General features: G+C 55.9%; 1 protein-coding gene across 5 annotated transcripts in view; it reads left to right on the top strand.

Annotated features, from left to right (window-relative positions):
* Positions 1 to 11674, top strand: part of ST14 (ST14 transmembrane serine protease matriptase) — a 39085-nt gene extending 27411 nt beyond the window's left edge. For all 5 annotated transcript variants that reach the window (XM_042238154.1, XM_042238155.2, XM_042238151.1 and 2 more), the window contains exons 8-19: positions 958 to 1097; positions 1272 to 1369; positions 1965 to 2074; positions 2156 to 2286; positions 3805 to 3909; positions 4120 to 4230; positions 4327 to 4440; positions 4656 to 4778; positions 5456 to 5642; positions 10236 to 10510; positions 10780 to 10916; positions 11055 to 11674. In XM_042238154.1, the coding sequence (XP_042094088.1) occupies positions 958 to 1097; positions 1272 to 1369; positions 1965 to 2074; positions 2156 to 2286; positions 3805 to 3909; positions 4120 to 4230; positions 4327 to 4440; positions 4656 to 4778; positions 5456 to 5642; positions 10236 to 10510; positions 10780 to 10916; positions 11055 to 11216 (1693 nt within the window). In that variant the 3' untranslated portion in view covers positions 11217 to 11674. The remainder of the gene's footprint in view (positions 1 to 957; positions 1098 to 1271; positions 1370 to 1964; positions 2075 to 2155; positions 2287 to 3804; positions 3910 to 4119; positions 4231 to 4326; positions 4441 to 4655; positions 4779 to 5455; positions 5643 to 10235; positions 10511 to 10779; positions 10917 to 11054) is intronic.
* The last annotated feature ends 3795 nt before the right edge of the window (positions 11675 to 15469 follow it).

Raw genomic sequence — 15469 nt, forward strand, 5'->3', positions numbered from 1 at the left:
TCCATACCTTCTCCAGTGTTTTTCGTTTGTAGACTTTTTGATGATGGCCATTCTGATCAGTGTGAGCTGATACTTCACTGTAGTTTTGATTTTCATTTTTCTAATATTTAGCTGTGTTGAGTATCCTTTCATGTGCTTTTTGGCCATGTGTTATGTCTTCTTTTGGAGAAGGCAATGGCAACCCACTCCAGTACTCTTGCCTGGAAAATCCCATGGATGGAGGAGCCCGGTAGGCTGCAGTCCATGGGGTTGCTAAGAGTCGGACATGACTGAGCGACTTCACTTTCACTTTTCACTTTGATGCATCGGAGAAGGCAATGGCAACCCACTCCAGTGTTCTTGCCTGGACAATCCCAGGGGCGGTGGAGCCTGGTGGGCTGCCGTCTTCTTTGGAGAAGTGTCTATTTAGATATTTTGCCCATTAAAAAAATTTTTTTTTGTTTGTTTTTGATATTGAGCTGCATGAGCTGCTTGTATATTTTGCAGATTAATCCCTTGTGGGTTGTATCACCTGCCAATATTATCTCCCATTCTATGGGCTGTTTTTTCATTTAGTCCTGCCACTTACCAGCTGTGCAGTCTTGGGCAAGCTATTTAACCTGTTTCACCTCTCTTTCCTTATCTGTAAAATGGGGATAATAGTATTTAATGGTTGTTGTGATGAATACCTGACTTAATGGATATAGAAGCAGTAAGGATGGTGCCTGGTATATTCTTAGTAAGTGTTAGTGTTAACAGTTGATGCTGTTAACTGCTGCTGCAATTATTTGGCCCATAGTTTGTTTAGCGAGTCCTCTATTATTAGGCATTCAGTGTTTCTGAGTTGTTTATAAACAAAGACAGTCTTATGAGGAGATCTTTACTTAAATGGCAGGCTGAGGGTGGTGGGGGACCCCACCCTTGACCCCTCTGCTGGGGTTCTGTGGCTCCCATAACACTCCCCCTTCTGCCCCGCAGGCTGTGTGGGACCTACCCTCCCTCCTACAACTTGACCTTCCTCTCCTCCCAGAACGTCCTGCTCATCACGCTGGTGACCAGCACCGAGCGCAGGCACCCCGGCTTTGAGGCTGTGTTCTTCCAGCTGCCCCGGCTGAGCAGTAAGGGGAGGCCCAGGAAGGGGCAGGCCTCGGGGCCATGGGGTTTAAAGCTCAGGCCCTCCTGAGCTGTGGGCGTCTGGTGCCCAGGCTTGAGGGAGGCCGGCCGGCTCCTCGGGGCCCCTCGCCCTCCTGGGACCTCAGTCGTCACGTGCGTCTCTCTGCCTTTCCTTCCAGGCTGTGGAGGCTACTTGCGGGCAGCCCAGGGGACATTTAACAGCCCCTACTATCCAGGCCACTACCCGCCCAATGTCAACTGTACCTGGCACATTGAGGTGGGGGCTGTGTGCTGTGGGAGGTTAGAGAAGCTGGTTCGGCAGTAGATGGGGGAGGAAAGAGGAATCGGTTGGGGGTGCTCCAGGGAGGACGGAGGTGGGGGTGCTCCAGGGAGGCAGGAGAGAGAGCGATCAGCACCTTCGGCCACTCCCAAGGGGTGTGTGTGGAGGCTGTGGGCGGGGCAGTTTTCGAAGCAGCATCTTCAGGCCCAAGCTCAACCCCTCCTCCTATGGCTGGTGCCTGCCGGAGGGATCCACCCCCGGGATGCGGCTCGCTCTGGGGCCTTCTAGAGGAGCTGTGGGGACAGTGAGTGCTGTGCAGAGGAGGACACGCTCACTGGGCGGCTAGAAACGCGCGCCGTCCAGTCAGTGATGTGGGAGAACTGCCCGGCCTGCTTTAGGACACCACAGTGTGTGCTGCGGCTGGCGAGTCGGAAAGGTCTTCCTTCCAGATCCCTCCTGCCGTGTCCTCACTGCCCTGCAGGCGGGCGGGTGGGCGGGCAGGTGGGAGGGAAGAATCCCCTCGCATCCCCCCCAGCTCAGGAAAGAGGGAGGCTGTGCAGAGCCAGGCCCACAGCAGCATCTCTCTCTGTAGGTGCCCAACAACAAAAACGTGAAGGTGCGCTTCAAAGCCTTCTTCCTGCAGGAGCCCAATGTCCCTGTGGGCTCCTGCACCAAGGACTACGTGGAGATCAACGGGGAGAAGTGAGTGTTGGGGGAGGGCGAGTGGGGTGCCCCAGCCCCAGGGGAGTCTTCTTCCTCTGCTGAGCTGCCCGCCACCCCCAGGTACTGTGGAGAGAGGCCACAGTTTGTCACCAGCAGCAGGAGCAACAAGATCACTGTCCACTTCCACTCGGACCAGTCCTACACCGACACCGGATTCCTGGCGGAGTTCCTGTCCTTCGATGCGCGTGACCGTGAGTGTCGCGCTCAGGAAGCGGGGCCTGGCTGGAGGGCCGACCTGAGATTGGCCGTCTGTTCTGCATCTCATTAGCATCTCTGACGCTGAGCCACCAGAGCTCATAGGGGGCATCTCAGTCACTGCAGTAGCTTTTTGAGGGAAAAAGAGCCAACTGTGCCCTTAGGTCCCTGGGAGGAGCCCATCAGGCCGGGGAACTCAAAGTGCCCTTGGGCCACTGTCCCTTTGGCTCTGCACCACTTTGAGAATCTGTGCTTGTCTCTGGACTTTTAGCAGCTGCCATATGAATAGCATGCTTTTGAGACAGAGCACACTGGGGCATGGATCATCGCATGAACCCCTCCTAGCTCTGAAAATTGTGAGATCTCTACTGAAGAGACCTTAACTGTTTCCATGGCGTTTAATTTCACTGTCTGCTGTGAATATCAGTTCTTCTCTGTCCGCAGTGGGATCTTTTTGTTTGTCTCAACCTTGTATCATAGAATAGGGCTTCCCAGGTGGCTACCAGTGGTCAAGAGACTGCCAGTGCAGAAGATGCAGTTTCAATCCCTGGTCTGAGAAGATCCCCTGGAGAAGGAAATGGCAACCCACTGCGGTATTCGTGCCTGGGAAATCCCATGGGCAGAGGAGCCTGGCAGGCTGCCGTCCATGTAGTCACAGAGTCGAACACGACTTAGCTAGTAAACAATAACAAATCATAGAATAACCTTTTGGAAGACACTTTAACTGCACTGCTGCTGCTGCTAAGTCACTTCAGTCATGTCTGACTCTCTGCGACTCCATAGACGGCAGCCTACCAGGCTCCCCCCATCCCTGGGATTCTCCAGGCGAGAACACTGGAGTAGGGGTGGCATTTCCTTCTCCGTTTAACTGCACACAAGCATCCAAATTTAACTTCACATTCAGCTGCGTGGCTCACCACCCAAAGTGTAATTAGATGAGCAAACGCCTTTGGTAAGTGACAAAGCTACTTGTGCAGAGAAAGGGAAACAGGTTCCTCTCAGTTTGTCATCTGCCCGATGACCTCAGTTGTCAGACACATCCTAGTTTCAGAAATGTTCAAGTGTGGAAGCACCTTGGAATTAAGGCGATCCAGTGATTCCCGGTGCCTGGGGGAGGACACGCACGTCATCTGTCTGCCGAGTGGCTGCTGCTCCAGGTTGCTGATGGGGAGCCTGGTGCTTGGGGTCATGGCCGGCCAAGGACACGGGGCTGTAGAAATCAGTGCACGCCCACCGGCCTCTCTCCACTCTGCCCGGGACCTCCCAGGGATTGGTCATGGGGGCCAGGAGGGACCACAACCAGTGCCTTCCCCACCCTCTCCGGCTGTCCCACCTGTTGTAGGAACCCCTTGCCACAGCTCAGTGGGCCCCCAGCTGCAGCCTCACTCCCCTGTACTGGGGGCTGGGCTGGGAGGTCTCCTCTGGTGCCCATTGTGGCTGGCTGCAAGGTCGGGAAGCCTGCAGTGGAGGTGATGGGGGTGGCTGTGGACTTCAGGCTTACCCTCTGCCTGCAGCATGCCCGGGCAGTTTCATGTGTAACACGGGGCGGTGTATCCGGAAGGAACTTCGCTGTGATGGCTGGGCCGACTGCACTGACTACAGTGATGAGCTCGACTGCAGTGAGTCCCCTGGCGTCCTCTGCCCTCTCTGTGCCCGGCTTCTGGCTGCGACCCCGAGCGGGAAGGCCTGAGGTGGGGGTAGGGGTCATTCCTGTCCTTTGTAGCCCGCGAGTCAGCCTCCACGACCGGGCGGGATGGGATCCCCAGGGGCGTGGCGAGTGACTGAGTACCGAGTGAGCCTGGCATCCAACTGCCTCTCCGCCCCTCCAGAGTGCAACGCCACCTACCAGTTCACGTGCAAGGACAAGTTCTGCAAGCCCCTGTTCTGGGTCTGTGACTCCGTGAGGGACTGTGAGGATGGCAGCGACGAGGAGGGCTGCAGTGAGTGTGGCCGGGGTCGGGGCGGGGGTCGCTGCCCAGCTCCCCGTGGCCTCGCTGCTGGCCCTCGAGCCCCTGCTGAGTCCTTGTGCTCCCCAGGCTGCCCGCCCAATACCTTCAAGTGTGACAACGGGAAGTGCCTCCCGCAGAGCCAGCAGTGTGACAGGAAGGACGACTGTGGTGACGGGTCCGATGAGGCCAAGTGCCAAGACGGTGAGGCCGGGGCCCGCCTCCCACGGCCACTCAACGTGCAACATGATGAGAAAGGGTGTCAGCTGGGAGAGAGTCGTCCAGAAGGGCCGGGAGGAGAGTGGGTGTCAGTGTGGCTGGGTGGGGCAGGCCCAAGAGAGGGGCGACAGGTGGGTGAGCATCAGGTCGGGTGCCTCAGATGAATGGATTGCCTCCCCTGTGTCCTCCTTCTCGAGCAGTGAAAGCCGTCACCTGCACGGAACACACCTACCGCTGCCTCAATGGGCTCTGTGTGGACAAGAGCAACCCCCAGTGTGACGGGAACGAGGACTGTACTGATGGCTCGGATGAGAAGGACTGTGGTGAGCAGGGCTGCTGCGTACAGTTGTGCAGGTTGTTCACTGAGCAAGGCACATACAGAGGCAGGAATCATGCCAGGGCCTCACTCACCCAGCTCTGCCCCCGGAATAGGATGTGTCTGCCTGGAGGAAAGGACGGCTTTGCTGACTAGCACCCAGGCACTGCCTCACCGGCAGCTCTGACCCTAGAGGGGTCAGGCCTCTGTGGGCCGGGCTGCGGTGCTGGGCTGACTGACCCCTGCTTTGTAGACCTGGCCATGGGGGCAAGGCCAGGCTTCTCCGTGTTACCTGGAGGAGAAAGAGCACAGCTCCTGGACCCCTGGGCAGGGTTCTGTCTGCACCCTGCCCATATTTGCAGCCCTTTGCATATTTCAGAAGCGCTGGCCACAGGTTCAGTGTGTGCAGAGCTGGACCATCCTGACTTTCCATCACCCATCGCTCTTGTCTCTGAGAGCTGTGTCCTTCAGCACTCAGTGAGGATATCTAGGCAAATGACATCCAAATTAAATCTCAGCAAACCAGCAGAGGTCTGAAGGCCCGCGATGGCACCTGTGCAGGAGCCCAGGGCTGGGGAGTGAGGGTTTTGAGTCCAGGGGCAGGGAGAGGGGCCAGGAGGCTGGTCTAGCAGGCTGCCCCTGCCCCCACTCCCACCCGGTGACTCCCGCCTGTGCCTCTTCCAGACTGTGGGCGGCGGTCGTTCACCAGGCAGTCCCGGGTCGTCGGAGGTGAGAATTCGGACCAAGGCGAGTGGCCCTGGCAGGTGAGCCTCCACGCCCTGGGCCACGGCCACTTGTGCGGGGCCTCTCTCATCTCCCCCAGCTGGATGGTATCCGCCGCACACTGCTTTGTTGACGACAGAGGATTCAGGTGGGTCACAGGCAGGAGCCGGGAGGCCTCTCCAGGGCGCTGAGTGGGGCCCCTGTATGTTTCCTGAGGTGGAAAGGCGCTGTGTCTGTGCAGCCTGCCTGGGTGAGGCAGGAGCAGGACTGGAGGGGTGGGACACTAAATGTTTAGTGGGTGCCCCTGCTTGTCTGGCGGGACTCAGTGCCTCTTCTAAAAGCCAGGCGGGCAGGTCTCATATGTGCCCATCTTACAGAAGCAGAGGATCAGAGAGGTAAGGATATTTGTCTGAGGTTGTACAGCTCTTAAGCTGCAGAACAGACCGTAGCCCTGGTGTGTGGATTCCTGAGCCTGAGTGGTCAGTGTCTACAGGGAGCCCCGCTTGGGGCCCTCAGATGCACGGCCCAGCTCTAGGCTGCCAGGCTGCCATAGGCAAGTTTTCTGAGCCTGGGGCTCTTGGGGGCTCATGGTGATGCTGTGATTTGCAGGCTGAGAGGTGTGAGAAGGAAACGCAAGGGTGACAATGAAGCGTTGAGCCCCTGCTGGCACCTGTGCAGACCCGAACCCACCCCGGGGAGGGCCACCAAGCACATCACTGGGCCGAGCTGGCCTCTCAGGGCGGCTTAGCGGGAGCAGGTGGCCCAGGGCTGGGGCTCTTTGTGACTTGGGTCCAGCCCGCCCAAGCCCTCTGGCCATCGGCTGCGGGAGTGAGACTGAGGGCTTAGAGGGCCCCCCTCCCTCAGGCCCTCCCTGCCAGCCGGCCAGCCTTCCAGCCCTGGGCAGCTGCGGGTGGAGGGGACCCAGGCTGGCACGGTCACCCTTTTGCAAAGAGAGAGGAGCACCGTGGACTTTTGGGACAGACGGGGCCCGCAGCAGGAAGTAGGCCTGTGTCCAGATGGCGAGGCCTGACTGGTGCACATGCTGGAGGGGTCACTGGAGGCCTGTGGGGGCTTGGGATCAGTGGTGGTCGCTGGGCATGGCTAGGCGGGTGAAGCATGGCCTGTCTTCTCACTAGCACACTCCATACCACTCTGGGCAGACATGAGCTGCTTTCTTCTCGGGGTGGTGGGAGCCTACTGAAGAAAGTTTAGAATGAAGTTATCATTTTGGAATGTGGACAGCTTGCAAAGACAGGACAGAATTCACTATACCACCCCCCACACATACTTCCCCTTGCTGTTATCGTGCTGCGTTTGTCAGCTCCGAGAAACTCACAGTTCTGTCCTAGAAACTCGCCTCGGGGCTGCCCCAGGGCTCCACTCCCGCGCCCCCCCACCCCAGGTGCCATATGAGCGCTTAATACCATACACGTTTCGTACCAGCCTCCTTTCTGCAGCAAGAGTCCTTCCAGGTGCCCCCTCAGTGTCTGCTGCCCTGTCTCCCCAGTATCCTCTGTTCAGGACGGTTTCTCAGTCGTCTCTCTGTGTTTTTCGTGACCTGAATTGTCTGAAGGCCAGTGGCTGCTGACGTTGTTCTCATGGTTAGCCTGGGGTTACGAGTGTTGGGAAGACAGTCACGTCGTATCAGCAGGTAAATGATGTCACTGTGGCTGATCGCTGGTGATGCTCGTCTTGGTCATCTGGTTCAGAGGCTGATGCCAGTTTCCTCGCCTCCCTGCCTGGATCTCCTTCTTTGGTCTCTATTCTTTGGAAGTGAGTCAGTCTGGCATTGTTCTGTAAGGAGGATTTGTCCCTTCTCTCCCATGTGTTCATTTAATCATCTGTCTCTGTGTGCAGGGACTTGTGTGTGTATTCTGGGTTGTAATCTGGTGCCGTGTCGTGTGCTGTTACTTGATTGTTTTGAAGCTGGCCACTGGGAACTCTCCAGGCTGGCTCCCGGCTCCCTTTGACATGTTCCCCCTTCTTTTGTTCTTCTGAGCTGCCTCCCTGCTGACACTACTTGGTGCTCCAGGCTCATCTGGTATTTTTCCGGCCCAGCCCCAGAGCTAGGTATTCCCCTGAGAAGAAGCCAAGATCTGGGCACTGCGCACACCCTCGGTTCCCGCAGTCCCCTTGCAGCCCCGTCGGCCGGGTGAGCTGGGGAGTGCCTCCTAAAGAACCTGCCCCTGGGCCCTGGTTCCCCTGCTTCATCTTTTTATTTCTCGTTTCCTTTTCCTTCCTCTTCTGCTCAGCAGTCTTCCTTCTGTCAGTGAATGCACTCAGAACCCATTGTTATCACTGGCATGGGAAGGCAAAGCTGAATTAGACTTGGTCCCTGCTCTTCCAGATGTCCCGGGGTAGGGGGACAGGGCACACACATACACACATGTGCACACGTGTGTGCGCAGAGCTGGGGAGAGGCTGTTGAGGGCCCAGTGTGTGGCGTTAGAGCTCTCCTGGGGGCTGGGGAGAGTGACTGCTAGGGAGTGCCTGTGTGGGCAGGGTGTCCGGTCTGGTGTTGAAACATGAGGGTGTTTGTCACTGGACCAGTTGACTCAGACCTTCCAGATAAAGGCAGGGCTGTGAGCAGGGACAGGCAGGGGTGAAGTGTGCTAGGACCTGAAGTGCAGGTACTTTGCACACATTTCTAAATCAGCAGGTGACCCCAGGCTGTTCCTGAGAGGTAGCTTCATGTGTCAAGAGCACGGGCTAGAGCACTGGGTAGAGTCAGTGGCCTGTGACCACCTTGATGGGGTGTCTAGGGATAAGATGACTTAGCATGTCAGCCTCTGGAAGAGTGCTTGTTATGGTTGACTGGTCGACCTCTGCTTAGGTCTCAATGGAATGGCCAGGGTTTACTGCAGGTGTTTCGTGCTGCTGTGCTGTCTAACCTGTCGCTGAGTTACCTCTTGATGCATGACCTTCCCTGTCTGCCATCCAGCCCGATGTGCGTGTGACGGTGCGGCACGCAGCGTCACCAGCTGCCTCGGCACGACCAGCGTTCTTCATGGCCTTGCGGGGGCTTTCACACTTTGTCTCTTCTTCCCCCTGCTTCCTTTTCTCTTCTTTGTCTTCTGGAAGTTCCAGGCCCTCACTGCTGACTGACACGGAAGTCTTCTCAGATTCCTTCTTCTCTCAGACACTGTACTCATCTGTGGGCTCCAGCACACGGGTCACATCTCAGCTGTGATTCCCGAGACGTTCACATACACCCTTCTGAGCCATTTCCCAGTTAGGTGCAGCCATCATGGCGCTTCTGTCCTAAGTACAGCCGCTGGTGTCCGCAGGAACAAGGAAATCCTCCCATGTCACCACCATAGTTATTACACCCAGAAACAAGTGCCCTGACATAGCAGTGTTAACTGGCAATGTGGCCTGATTTCAGATTCCTCCAATTCTCCTGGTATTTATAGATTTTTTAAAAAGTCTAGGATCCAGTCAAGGGATATGCTTTGTTTGTCATTAGTTTTATTTATTTATTTTTTAATTGGAGAATAGTTGCTTTACAATGCTAGTCTCTTTTAAGTCTAGAATTGTCTCTCCGAGCCTTTTAATTTTTGTGTGTTTTTTTTTAATGGCGTTGCATTTTTGAAAAGTCCCAGCTGCTGTTGTATAGAACGTCTCTCGAGGTGGCTTTTCCTGGTTGTTGCTTCATGAGGAGAGTTAGGTTCAACATTTTTTTGGTCAGGAAACACCACACAGCTGACGTGTCTTCAAGAAGTACACGAGTCCCCATCAATGGAGGACAGTTTGGAGAAAAGTCTGATTACTTGGTTAGGGTGATGTCCACCAGGTTTCTCCGTGATAAAGGTATTTCCCCTGTTGGTATGTTTTATTGTTTAGTCACTAAGACAGGTCTGACTCTTTGAGGCCTTAGGGAGTGTAGCTGCCAGGCACTTCTGTCCATGGGGACTCTCCAGCATACTGGAGTGGGTTGCTATGCCCTCTTCCAGGGGATCTTCCCAGTGCAAGTTCTCCTCTTCTTCCGCCTCTGCTGCCAGCATTTCCCTGTCTCCCAGCAACAGCAGGGTCTTGTCCTTATGGGTTCAGTTCTCCTATGTGCAGTGGTGAGAATTGCTGCACCCTTCTGCCACCATCCACAAACCTGGGAGACAAAGTTCCATCTACTTTTCAGCTCATTTGGTACTTAAAATATGTACCGCTGCGCTAGAGAAGTACTTGGATTGATGTGCTATTTTTATCCTGCTTACTGTTGTTGAGTTACCATGTCTGTGTCTCTGAGACCCCATGGACTGCAGCACGCAGGGCCCCCTGTCCCTCACCATCTCTCAGAGTTTGCCCAAGTTCATGTCCATTGAATCAATGATGCCATCCAACCACCTCATCCTCTGTTGTCCCCTTTTCCTCCTGCATGGAATCTTTCCCAGCATCAGGGTCTTTTCCAATGAGTCAGTTGTTTGCATCAGGGGGTCAAAGTATTGGAGCTTCAGCTTCAGCATCAGTCCTTCTAGTGAATATTCAGGGTTGATTTCCTATGGGATTGATTAGTTTGATCTCCTTGCTGTCCAAGGGACTCTCAAGAATCTCTCCTGGCAGGAAGGGTAGATTAATAAGAAGCGAGATATTTTTAGTAGTGAGATAAGAGTGTATTGAGAGAGGGCAGCAGGGAGGGAGGCCTCTGAGCATGGTCTCTGAGTGGGCGCAGGCTTGGGGCGGGGCAGGGCATCTGGCTGGGGTCCTGGCTCAGGCCTCCCTCTGGGGCCCTCGCTGCTCCCTGCAGGTACTCGGAGCACAGCATGTGGACGGCCTTCCTGGGCCTGCATGACCAGAGCAAGCGCAACGCCCCGGGGGTGCAGGAGCGCGGGCTGCAGCGGATCATCAAGCACCCGTTTTTCAACGACTTCACCTTCGACTACGACATTGCGCTGCTGCAGCTGGACCGGCCGGTGGAGTACAGCGCCACCATCCGGCCCATCTGCCTGCCCGCGGCCGACCACACCTTCCCCGCCGGCAAGGCCATCTGGGTCACTGGCTGGGGCCACACACAGGAGGCAGGTGAGTGGGGGCCGAGGGTGTGCTCACAACCGCACTGCTGTCGGATTTGGGGGCTTCGTGGCTGTCCTTCTGTCCCTTCCTTTCCCACACGCCTTCCCAGGATTGCCCCCCTCCCCCGCCTCCCCCCCCCTCCCTCCCATGGTCAGGACACCCTGACCACTGTGTCCGGCTGCGCAGCATCCCACCTGGCTCCGCAAGCCCTGGACCCGGGTCCTGCCTCCGCGGCCTGGCTTGGCAAGCTGCCCATGTCCGCCCTTTCTCCTCCGCAGGCCAGGGAGCTATGATCCTGCAGAAGGGCGAGATCCGGGTCATCAACCAGACGACTTGCGAGCACCTGCTGCCGCAGCAGATCACCCCTCGCATGATTTGCGTGGGCTACCTCAGCGGTGGCGTGGACGCCTGCCAGGTGGGCGCGGGGCAGGGACGCAGGGGGCGGGGGGATAAGCGGGGACTTGGGGCTTGCGCGGGGCTGGCATGGTGGGCGCGGGGTGGAGGTGGCGACCAGGGTGGGGGCACGCCGTGCCAAGGCCTGCTCTTCCTGCAGGGCGACTCCGGGGGCCCCCTGTCCAGCCCGGAGGCGGATGGGCGGATGTTTCAGGCCGGCGTGGTGAGCTGGGGCGAGGGCTGCGCGCAGAGGAACAAACCCGGCGTGTACACGAGGCTCCCTGTGTTCCGGGACTGGATTAAAGCGCAGATCGGGGTATAGATGGGAGGCCCAGCCGCAGTCACCCCAGGTGCACACCCGCCGGCCGAGGAGGGGATTAATCCGCACGCCCCCGCCTCGGGCCCGGGAACCCAGACTGTGAACTGATCCCCGAGACTGCGGATGAGGGGGCCTCCCCACTCAGCCTCGGAAATGGGGGTGGGGGTGGGGTTGGGGTGGGGAGGACCCGGCTGTGCCGGGAGGCGCGTTAGAGGACGGAACCTCCGCTCTCCAAGCTGGCCTGCTTCTTGGTCCGCCTGGAACACGGGAGCAGCTGTCGTGTGGCCTCTGGGACCCCTTGATGGGGCTGGTGGCACCCCCAGGGTCACAGTCTTCAGGAAGCTCAGGCCTGAAGGCCCTGAACGTCAGCCGGGTCCAGGATCAGAATGTCTTACCGGCTCCAAGGGTGGGGTTCACTGTGTGTATTTGTGTGTATGAGTAAAACGCTTTATTTCTTTTTAGTTAATTGTTTTTCTTACTGGACTTGATGGGCTCTTCTAGCTCCAGTAGCAAGAAATTGGGTTTAAATTCCCCTCAGCCCAGATCCTAAAGGGTCGGGCTGAGAGCAGGGACCACAGTGCCCTGTGACCTCCCCAGGGCCAGCAGGGGTCTATGTTTCTGCCGTTACCTGAGGCTCCCCAGACAGGAGGGTGGGGGGAGGGTGTGTAGCACCCCAGGATGGGAGCCTCAGCAAAGTCCCAGGTGGTGCGGATGCTCCTGGGTTTGTACCAGCCCTCGGTGTCTCCTCTTGCCCTGTAAAGGTGGTTGGCGGAGGGAGGGAGGGGGAAAGTGTCTGTTAGAAGCAGGTGGGGACATGCTAGCAGGTCAGGTACCTGGTTGCTGGTCTGGGATTCCTTAGGGTGGCAATGAGGAACAGAGGTTGGAAAGCCACCAGATACCACTCAGATGTGAGATCAAACCCCAGAGCAGAATTTAAATATTTATCACCTGCATTTATATCCTGGGATTACCTAGAAGGTGGTCTGAAGAGTCCTTGCACAAGATAACAAACATGGGCACTGACGCTGGGGAGGGACATTGTCAGAGGTTTTGAGTGAGTGGCTCTTCCTCTGGGCCTGCAGGGTGGCCAGCCTCCTCCCCGGGACTAGCCGACTGAGCTCATGGAGGATGGAAGGAGGGCAAGCTGACTCTGACAACATCAGGAAAAGCAGGAGCAAGCAGGCTATGCCTGAGGGGAGGCCTGGGTTTGGGTTGTCTTCAAGTTCAGGCTGTCTGCACCCCCCCACCCCCCACCCCCCACCTCCCCACTGCAAGAGAGATGCTGAGGAAAGAGCAGCCTTGACTCTCAGATTAGCACTTGACATCACACTAATTGCTTCAGGGTCTGACATACCTATGGCAATGACTGCATTTTGGTGAAAAAACCCCAGCTCTGAGGATTTCAGTCAGCGCCATCATCTGTTTCCCCCTCTCCTTCTTCAGAGGGTGCACACTCCCATGTCATCATGCCCTGCGCCTGCATGTGGGCGACTGTGTTCAGTCTGCCCTTTGCCGTCACCTCCAGCTGTTTCCTAAAAAGTCAAGGTCCAGACTGTTTCCAGGCGAGGTGGAATCAACCCCATTCTCTGTTTGTTCCATTGTCTCAGAACCTTCCAGCAGGAGGGCTGTGTATTTTCCTGGGGTGCAAGCCCAGCTCGCCCTTCCCCTTGGCTCTGTGCTCCCCTCCACCACATGCTTCCTTCACCTTGAGGTTATCAGCATTTTCCCTGCCCATACCCCTGTGGTCCAGAATAACTCAGTCTCTCCGCCAGACCTCTCTGCTGGAACTTCATACGGACTTATTTAACTCGAAAAGGAAACTCTTCTCCCCTTAACCTGTGCTCTTTTTCCAAAGAGCTGTGTGTGATGGGGGTGGGGAGGGGGGCCGGGGAAGGAGGCTGGGGTGGGGTGGGCGAGAAGGACCAGGTCCAGAGAGAAGGGTGGGGAAGGTCTCTCCATCTCTCCCCTCTCCCCCTCTCCTGTCAGGGACCACCAGCTCCCAGAATAAATAAGGCATCCAATACCTCTTTGAACTGGATAACCTAAGTACTGTCCAGATAACTAATAGGGCAGGAAAAATGTGTACAGACTAGAGAAAATTGAAATCTATGTTTGAAACATGTGCCTTGCAAGAAGATGGTAACAAGCTTATTGATAGCAGAGGGAGTTGGAGAAGGAAGTCATCAATTCAACAAGATTTTGCTGAGGGCCGGCCCGTGCCCTTCATGACAGGGGAAGCAGGCAGTAGGAGGTTGGGGGTTCACGTTCCTGGGAGGTGTGGGGTCCCCGGATCTGACCACCTGTCTCCTGGGCCTATGTTGGCAGCTTTTCCGGGTGCCTGTCAGGATGGTTCTGTGCCTCCCCCGCTGTTACTTGGTGGGATAACAACTGCCTGAATTTTAGAACTGGGAGGACACCTCCATTCAATCTCACAGCTGGAAAGAAACTCAAAGGTCTGGTGGGTAGGAACCTGCTTAACATATTGGGAGACAGACTTCCAGGTACCAGGACACCCATGTCCACACACCTGCCCTGCCGACTGTTAGAAGTCATCGAGACGTCTGTATGCCTCCCGCTGCTGTTTGTGCGGGGGAGGGTCCAGTTGATCAGCTACTCCGGTGGTATCTGGGAGGGGTCAGCAACAAAGGGCATCGTGTGCTGAGTGCTGCGTGTGTATTCCGTCACTGCTTCCTCACCAGAGCATCTGGTTCAAGGTTCCTCCCAAAGAGAAGAGGAATCCAGACTTCCCTCGTGGTCCAGTGGTTAAGAATTCGCCTTCCAATGCAGGGGATGTGGGTTCGATCCCTGGTTGTGGAACTAAGACCCCCACATGCAATGGGGCAACTAAGCCCACGTGCTCTAGAGCCCACACACCACAACAAAAGATCCCATGTCCTCTCCTCAGCAGCTCGGTCGTGTCCAACTCACTGCTATCCCACGGACTAGCCCGCCAACCTCATCTATCTGCCCATGGGATACTCCCAACAGGGATACAGGAAACTGAAAGTAAAAGGCGCGCAGTTGTGTACAACTCTTTGCATTCCCATGGACTGTATAGTATTTTCCAGGCCAGAATACTCGAGTGGGTAGCCTTTCGCTTCTCCCGGGGATCTTCCCAACCCAGGGATTGAACTCAGCTCTCCAGAATTGCAGGTGGATTCTTTACCAGCTGAGCCACAAGGGAAGCCTGGAGTGGGTTTCCATTCCCTTCTCCAGGGATATTCCTGACCCAGGGATCAAACCTGAGTCTCTTGCATCTCCTGCACTGGCAGTCACCTGGGAAGCCCCCATACTACACTTGATCTTAGCCAAAAGGCTGAGAAATGACTATGACCTGATGTGGCCATTATTATATATATTTTTTTTAAAAGAAAAGAACAACTACATTTAAAAAGAAGTAGAAAGAGAAGAGGAAGGATGAATTCCAGCCACTGTGTAGTAATGTCCTGCACTGCCTTCCGGGAGCAAGGCACTCCCCACCTGAAGCCTCGAGGATCCGGGACCTCTTGCCAGGTGATCAGCTCCCTGGCTCAGGCACGCGTGGACACGGTTAAAGTGAGCTAGCTGGGCTCTGGAAGGACTCCTGCAGCATTTTAAAATCTTTCCCATCCCCATTTCCTTGGCCAGCCCTGGCAGCTCCTGGGTATTTCCCTCTCGCAGGGGCCAAACCATCTGCTTTCCCCTTGTCCCCCTGACTGAGGCTAGCATGGACTGGAGGAAGAAAATGTTTCCTTGAGGTCTCGTCTGTGGGCAGCTGAACGACATGTTCTGACCTGTGATTCAGAAGGATCAATTCTTCTTGTCCCACTTTCCTCCCTGGAGCCATATCTGCTGAGCGCTGGGGGAAGCTGGAGCAAAAGGAACAGAGGCCAAAAGTGATGGGGCACCTGGGCTTGGAGAAGAGCCTGGAAAAGGAGGGCTGACGGAAAGCCAGCTGAGTCCAGGAAATCCCCTTTCTCAAGATTCTCCCAAAGAGGAGCCACGAAATGAGCATGTGTGAGGTGACAGAAGTACTTCTGGTCACAAATGACAGGGACTTTCACTAGGACCTGGAGCTGAAAAGACAGTCCACCTCATTCTAGTTTAAGGGCTTTTGAAAAATATGTGAGTGGTTAACAGTCTGAATTGTCTCACTGGGTATCTATTGTAAACAAAAGCCTTTTGATTAGGCTTAATAAATATTTTGTAAGTTTGGAATTTCCCTCATGGTCTAAAGGCTCTGTGCTTGCAAGGGGCCCAAGTTCAATCCCTGGTCA

This window comes from Ovis aries, chromosome 21, assembly GCF_016772045.2.
Source record: "Ovis aries strain OAR_USU_Benz2616 breed Rambouillet chromosome 21, ARS-UI_Ramb_v3.0, whole genome shotgun sequence".
Taxonomy (NCBI): Eukaryota; Metazoa; Chordata; class Mammalia; order Artiodactyla; family Bovidae; genus Ovis; species Ovis aries.